Source organism: Pinus tabuliformis, chromosome 3_1 (assembly GCF_031772625.1).
Source record: "Pinus tabuliformis cultivar Carrire ecotype Pingquan chromosome 3_1, CPIR1, whole genome shotgun sequence".
Taxonomy (NCBI): domain Eukaryota; kingdom Viridiplantae; phylum Streptophyta; class Pinopsida; order Pinales; family Pinaceae; genus Pinus; species Pinus tabuliformis.
The window spans coordinates 879618634-879626236 of NC_142301.1; the positions used below are offsets into that span (position 1 = coordinate 879618634).

Sequence of the window (7603 nt, forward strand, 5' to 3'; positions counted from 1 at the left end):
GCAAATATTAAAATGTACATAAACATATAACATTGTTTCAGAATCAATGACAAAAACCCATACAAATAACATGTATAAAATAACTCATAGAAATTATAATTATGTAAGCAAAGAAAAATTCATAACATTGAAACACATTTAGATGTAAATAAGAAAACTTTAGGGGAAAAAATATGAAATATTTTACATCATAAAGATCGATACAAACATAATTTTAAAGTATTACCATAAAGACCCATAGTACATATAGAGACAAAAATGGAAATATTTTCCACAACCATAGAGAGTATATAAAATGGAAATATTTATAGGAACTCCTAAGAATACTAATATCCTAAGAACGCATATCCATATCCAATGGTGGAATCTCATCAATAGAATCCATATGGGGAGCAATTGCAAAAACATTTTCGTACTCAATCAAATCATTGCAATCCTCGAATGTTGGGTACCAAAAACGAGACATTTGTTTTTTTTTTTTTTTCTAAGTAAAACTAAACTATTATATTACAGCAAGAGCAGAGTTACATTGTGAAAATTACAACGGGGCCGCGGCCCTGTAAAATTTGTCCGAGGACAGACAGTAGATGCCTGAGAATTCATGCCAGAATTACATAGGACACATGGACATAGGACACATGGATAAAGACTTAGAGCCACACTCATGCAGCTGACACATGGACATAAACACTTGAAGAACATCGACACAGAACCGAGATAACATAAAACCGACACCATTACATAGAGACAGAGTGACAGACTCATATATAACCGCGTAGGAAGCTGACTGAGAAAAATTCTTGCTGTAAAACCTGGAGCGTGAGCTGGGCATGTCAATCTTCATCAGTGGTCTGCGGATCATCTTCTGCCTTGCAGCGTGGAGGCTGTAGGATAGCTTTACCAAGGTTGCGCGCTCCACGGTCGCTTGGGCCAGCGCCTGAGTCACAAACAGGCTCTCTCAGGCTCGCTCTCGGGTCATGTAAGGGCCGCATCATCTCAACAGCAGGGAATTCCATATCCACCATGGGTACAATCCCGGGAACACGCGGAGGGTTGGCCCGAGGGTTGTCATCCTCATCTTCCCAGGGATTGCTGCAATGCTCCACAGAGACAGTCACAAAGAAAGTAGAATTGGCTAAGGTGCAGGGGAGGCGGTATCTCACCATTGGGTGTTCCGTATGCCCACAATCCATGCGCGCAGGAGGTTCCCCCAATCTGCCTCTGCCCGGAGGCCTTCCCCTCGGCCTTCTGCATTCAGAGGTTTCCTCAATTGAGGAAGAAGTCGAGGGGGCTCTGCCACTATAACCTCCCCTTCCACTGCTGCCCCTTCCGCGATTGCGATGCATGCTGGTCTTATGAGCAGAGCGCTCAATTCCACAATGTAACAACGTTGTCGGCCCAGAAATACTCCCAGACCAGGTCTGAGTTTCCCAATTGCCAAGAGCAGTGGCCGCAGAGCCTTGACCCTCTTTCTTAATGCTTGATTGAGAGCTGAGACTCTGTGCCTCCACACCTTCTAACGAAGCCAGAACAGGAGCTGACAAAAGACGCGGATACGAGCTGAAACTCTGTGCCCCTTTACCTTCTAACGAAGCCAGAACAGGAGCGAACGAACGACGCAGACAGATAGGCGTTACCAAATTCTCAGAGGCGCAATTGGCTTGCTTGTGAGCTTGCCAATTGCCCCACTCTTCAGCAGCAACACACCCACATTCACATTCTGGGCAAGAATGGCAGGCGAAGTTCAGAACCTCCGTCACCTCCGGCGAGAACGAAACAGTTGCAGAAAGGAATGGCGGAAGAATGTCCGAGAGAATGCTGTTATGAAGCGCCATGATGCGCTTCTCAAGACTCGCCTTGAATGTCGACAGGACGCCTCTGTCAACCTCCTTTACTCCCCTCCTTAAATGCTGCAGGTTGGTGGATTGATGGTGTGTCCTTCCGTCATGCTTGGCTCGTCCGGGCGGACACCTGCCCTTTGGACGAGCCTTGTATGCCAAGTGTCTAGCGACCACCCGCATCCGGGGGAGAGAGATCTTGTTGCACCAGGGTGATGCATTCTTTTTTGAGATGTTCATCTTCAACTGTGTCCAGGGGTCCTGAGAAGTGAGTTGAAGTCTGGGAAACGCCTTGGTTAGCCAGTCTATCGGCTACCTTGTTAGCTGTTCTTCGCACATGCTGAAAGGTGAGGCTATGTGGATTTGTAAGCTTTGTTTCCAGGGCTTCCAACCTACTCAAGAGTCTCCAGCTGGTTGCTACCTTGTCTGCTGCTTTTCCTGCTTGGATTTTCTTGGCTGCATTGATAAGGATGAGGGAATCGCCTTCAACCTCCAGAGGGAGGAAATGAAGTTGCTCTGCGAAGCAGATCCCATGCCAAAGTCCTTCCATTTCTGCAACATTATTGGTGTCTTTGCCTAGAGAGCCATAGTATATGTGCACGGGTTTACCTGTGTGACTTCTAATGATTCCTCCATAGCCTGCCGGACCAGGATTACCCTTGGCCGCCCCATCAAAGTTGAGCTTGAAAGAGTTGAGAGCCGGAGGGGACCAAGAGGAAGGAGAGGTGGGGCCACGGGTGGGACGCGTGGTGACCTTTGCAAAGGCTGAAAGGTCAAGATTCCAAGCTTTTAAGATATCCTTTTCTTGTTGCGTTGCTGGCATATCAGTGTCATACCAGGTTCGAATGGCAAGGGTTTCCTGGACATTTCTTTTGTATATGAGCCACAGGGCATCTATTGATCTGGAGGAGCTGTTGAAGATGCGAGAGTTGCGCTCTTTCCAGAGCAGCCAGTACATGAAACCCGGAGTGAGATCCCATAAGGAGTTGAGTATTTGGCATTGAAACGGATTCTTGGCCCAGTTCCTTATATTGTCCGTCACATCTTCGCTCCGTGGAGCTGCTCTTTTGTTGCAGTGCTCCACCCGCTTCCAAAGTTGCTTTGCTAGTGGGCAGGACTCCATTAAATGGCCGATTGTTTCAGTGTGGAGGTTACAGTTCGGGCATCTAGAGGGCCCGACGAATCCTCTCTTTAGCAAGTTGTCCCAAGTGAGAATACGCCTCTTGCTGAGCAGCCAAAGGAATGTTGAGATTTTGGGCCAGAGCCCAGGATGCCAGACCCGTGCCCAGATTTGGTCTTGAACCTCTTGGCTATTAGAGTAGCGCAGCTGATGCGCCTCTTGCGTGGTAAAAGTGCCCTTGTGCCTGTGACCCCATCTGAGCTTGTCCTGCTGGTCAGAGTGGCGTATTTTCCGTTGCACCAGTTCCTGGTCCAAGTCTGAGAATGTTTCCCCTGCCCAGTCTCTTTGCCAGCTGTTGGCAGATCTCCAAGTTCGGTATTCTTGATGGGGCATTTGCTGCCAGAAGTGATGCACGTGAATGAGGTTTTCGTGATGCATATACAATTGCCAAAGTGGCATCTGGAATAGATTAGTCAGCTTGGGGAGTTGCTGCCACGAATCCTCCCAGAACCTGGCTGACGTTCCTGAGTGTATTTCCCAAAAGCTATGATCCTGTATGAAGCTGCTGTGTATCTTTGCCGCATTCCAGATTGGAGAGCCTTTGGCACTGGGATTGATTCTGATTAGTTCTTGCCATTGACTGCCCATTGCGTATTTTGCTTGCCATAAGCGAGCCCAAGGTGTGTGAGGCTTGGAGAGCCAATTCCACCACATGCGGGCTCCCATAGTATTGTTGCTTTGAAGAGGATCTCGAAGCCCAAGGCCTCCCTCTGTTTTGGGTTTACAGACATCTTTCCAGTTCACGAGGGCCCATTTGCGGTTTTTGCCCGAGGAGCCCCAGAGGAAGTTTCGTTGAAGGTTGCGAATAGCTTTTAGGACCCATTTTGGAGCTGCCAGAGTGGAGAAGAGATACAGCGGCATAGCTTGAAGGACAGACTTGATGAGGACCAGTCTGCCAGCCATATTGAGAGCACGAAAGGTCCACGAAGAGAGTTTTGATTCCAGCTTATCAAGGAGGGATTGCCATGAGGTATTTTTAATAGCAGAGGCCGAAAGAGGCGCGCCAAGATATTTGGAGGGCAGATGAGAGATGGTGAATCCCAGGATTCTTGCTATGTTCCTTTGAGTGGAGGGGGGGGTATTGAAAAAGAAGAGCTGCGATTTGGAGGCGTTAATGGAGGTGCCGGATGCTTCAGAGTAGAGGGAGAGGAGCGATTTAAACATGGAAGCTTCTTTTGAGGATGGGTGGCCAAATAACATGGTGTCATCCACGAATTGTTGATGGGTCTGCGGATTGAGGCCATGAATGGAGATGCCCTTAAGCTTGCGAGAGGCTGTGGCTGCTTTGAGTAGTCTACTAAGCCCCTCAGCCATTAAAACAAAAAGAAAAGGGGAGAGAGGATCCCCTTGTCTTATGCCACGAGAGGGTCGAAAAGGAGGAGAGGGGGATCCATTCAGAAGGACTGAGAAGCTAGGGGAGGTGATAAGGTTCATTATCCACCTGGTCCATGTGGCATTAAATCCAAAGGCTAGAAGCATTTTTTGGATGAAATTCCAACTAAGCTTATCAAATGCTTTGGAGAGGTCGAGTTTTAAAATCATACCTGGTTTCTTGAGGATCTTTAGAGAATGTATGACCTCGTTGGAAAGAATGATTCCATCCATAATTTGCCGTCCTTCCACATAGCCTGTCTGCTCCTGAGATATGAGAAGAGGGAGGAGAGGCTTAAGCCTATTTGCAATGACCTTTGAGATGAGCTTGTATATCACATTGCAGAGAGCGATGGGTCTGAAGTTCTCCGGTCTGTTGGGTTCTTCGCCTTTGGGGACCAGAGCTAGAAAAGTTGTATTGAGAGACGGAAGAATCCAATGCATGCTTCTGGATTCTTCAACCAGATTCCAGACTTCCTGCTTGATGAGGTCCCAGAATTCATGGAAAAAGTTAGCCGTGAAACCGTCAGGACCTGGCGCTTTTCCATCTTTGAGTTGAGCCATGGCTTCTTCGACTTCTTGCATGGTGGTGGGCTGTAGTAATCTGTTGTTATGATCCTCAGTAATTATGCTTGGAATGTGCTGTGTGATGGCGCGGATGGCTGCTTCTCTGTTTTCAATGGGCTCTGTTAATATTTCCTTAAAATACCCTGTGAATTCCTTTTCCATATCCTCATGCTTTTCAATCCTTTCACCTTGTTGGTTGTTGATGAATGCTATGTTATTATGCATTCGCCGTTGAATGGTGGTCTTATGGAAGAATTTTGTGTTCTTCTCCCCTTCTTTGAGCCAGTTGATTCTGGATTTTTGCCGCCAGAGTATTTCTTCTTGCTTCCTGCGCTCTTCGATTTGGTTCCATAATTCCTGTTCTTGTTGTGCTTGTTCTTCTGTTCTGCCTTGGAGGATGAGGGTTTGTTGGAGTTTATTCATTTGCTGTTCTAGTTGTAAGCGCTTCTCCTGAATGTTGCCAAAACTTGTGCGATTCCATATTTTAAGGACATGTTTCAGGTTCTTTAATTTTTGCTGAAATTGATACATCTTGGCACCCTCCGGCGGAATGTAGGCTGCCCATGCATCGTGGACCACCTTTTTGAAAGTGGCGTTTGTGAACCAGAATGCCTCGAATCTGAAGGGTCTGTTGCTTTGATTGCCTGGTCTGGTCCATTGTAGCAGAATTGGCCAGTGATCCGACCCTCCTTGAGGAAGAATGGAAGCATGAAAATCCCCTCCAAGATGGATTGCATTGTCAGAGAGGAAGAATCTGTCAAGGCGGGAGGCTATGTGTTGTATGCCTCGTCGCTTGTTTGTCCAGGTGAAAATTCCATTAGAGGTGGGGATGTCCATGAGATGGTTGGTTCGAATGAAATCTTTGAGGCTTTCGCTGTCGCTGTCGAGCCCGATTCGGCCTCCCTGTTTCTCCGTCAGTGAAGTGATTATGTTGAAGTCGCCACCCCCTATCCATAGTGGGAATTGTCTGCTTTCATTGAGGTGAGCAATCGTTTCCAGGAGTTCTATCTTTTGCTGAACTAATTGAGGGAAATAGACGTTTGTGAGGTGGCCATGTATGCCAGTGCCAATGAGATGGAATGAGGCTTGAATGAAATGAAGTGTAGCATGAAAGTCGTATAATGTGACTATCTGAGGGTTCCAAAAGATGGCTAAGCCTCCTGAGGCTCCAGAAGCATCAACAGAGATGGCTCTGCTTCCTGCCCAGACTTTGCCTCGGATTCGTTCAATAGCATCCGTGGTGCTTTTAGTTTCTTGCATAAAAACTATGGTTGGTTTTTCTTGCTGAATCAGGTGTTTGATCATTCTGTGTTTTGAGGGACTGTTGAATCCTCTCACATTCCATGATATTAACTTCATGGAAACTATTGTTTGGGTTTGTAGAATTTAGTCAACTTAGGGAATCGCCCCGATTCCATAAGTATTTCCCCCAATGCTATTGTGCGCTGGAGTTCTGTCTTCCGTCCTCTTTTCTTGAGGTCTTTGAGAAGCTTTTTTCCATCCCATGGGCTACCTCCCTGGATTCCCAGGCTTTTGTTATGCTGCGCCTTGGCTAGAACTCCTTCCAGCTTGTCGATCTGCCAGGGTTGAATGGAGTTGTATTCCTTTTGTTTGCATGCCGTTTCAAGTGTGAAGATGTCTAATCCATCAATATTGACTTCCGCTTGATCTTCTACCATATCAACGTTGTCATCTAGAGCTTCCTCATCCTCTTCTTGCTGAAGCCTGAGGGCAAGAGAGACATCGGTTTCCATATCGGTGTCCTGCTGCTGGCTAGCCTCTGGGGAATGTTCTTTGGAGAACGAGGAGGGACTGAAATTGGAAATGGATTTGCCTTTCTCCATGGCAGGACTGGGTGTGGGTTTCATTGGATCAGGGACGGATTCTTGCATGGGATCTGGGCGAGAGTGAGGTGGAGAGGGCGGGGAGGGAAAGTGAGGGGGATCAGAACTGGGTTGGCCTATATTTTCTTGCGTTGCAAGAACGGAGAATTTGTTCTGGTGGTTCACTTTGGGAGTGCTTTCAATGGCTGGCTGGCTCTTTTTGGCATGCCTGCGGCGGTTAGGTATTTTAATGAAACCTTCTGAGTCCATTTCAGAGCCAGCAGCAGCTGCTTTGGTCTGTACATTTAAGGGGCAATCACGAAAAAGGTGACCGTGCTCATGACACTTGCGACAACGAAAGGGAATGTGTTCATAATCTAAAGATTGAGTCCATTCATAATCATCATGGTAGAGCTTTACCGTATCCGCGAGAGCATTGGTGAGGTGCATCTGGACGCAGATCCTGGCGTAAGAGGTGTACTTGCGAGTCTTTGTCTCAGCTGCCACTCTGATGAAGGTGCCAAGTTTGTTGCCTATGTCTGCAAGTGTTTCTTCTTTCCAGTATTCTGCAGGGAGGGAGTACATCCTGATCCAGACTGGCGCCCAGCTGAAGTCCTCCTTGTCAGGATTGAATCTGGGCTTCCATTCAGTGAGATAGAGGCCTGAAGAATTGAAGAAGTACGGCCCTCCTTCAAATATTCTCACTCTGTCCTCCACACAGTGGAATATAGCAGTGAAGAAGCCCTTTGGTCCTAGTTGCAGAGTTATTTGACCTTTGGGTTTCCATTTGGAGGCTATCCAGCCTTGTAAAGCCCTTTCCGTTG

The 7603-nt window shown here is 47.2% G+C and overlaps 1 protein-coding gene across 1 annotated transcript; it reads right to left on the reverse strand.

Annotated features, from left to right (window-relative positions):
• Window positions 1-2004: 2004 nt before the first annotated feature.
• On the reverse strand, window positions 2005-6216 carry LOC149190405 (uncharacterized). The gene is made up of 2 exons (XM_089410504.1): window positions 5496-6216; window positions 2005-5099 (listed from the first exon to the last, which is right to left on the reverse strand). The coding sequence occupies exons 1-2, from the start codon at window positions 6214-6216 to the stop codon at window positions 2005-2007; spliced, it is 3816 nt and encodes a 1271-aa protein (XP_089266630.1).
• Between the last annotated feature and the right edge of the window lie 1387 nt (window positions 6217-7603).

Excerpts from the sequence above, each read along its gene's own strand:
- LOC149190405 (XM_089410504.1), bottom strand. The coding sequence starts at position 6,216 with ATGCAAGAAACTAAAAGCACCACGGATGCTATTGAACGAATCCGAGGC. Across the intron at positions 5,100-5,495 it reads AGCCTACATTCCGCCGGAGG|GGTATTTTAAGGAAATATTA; the intron begins GTGCCAAGATGT and ends AGGAATTCACAG.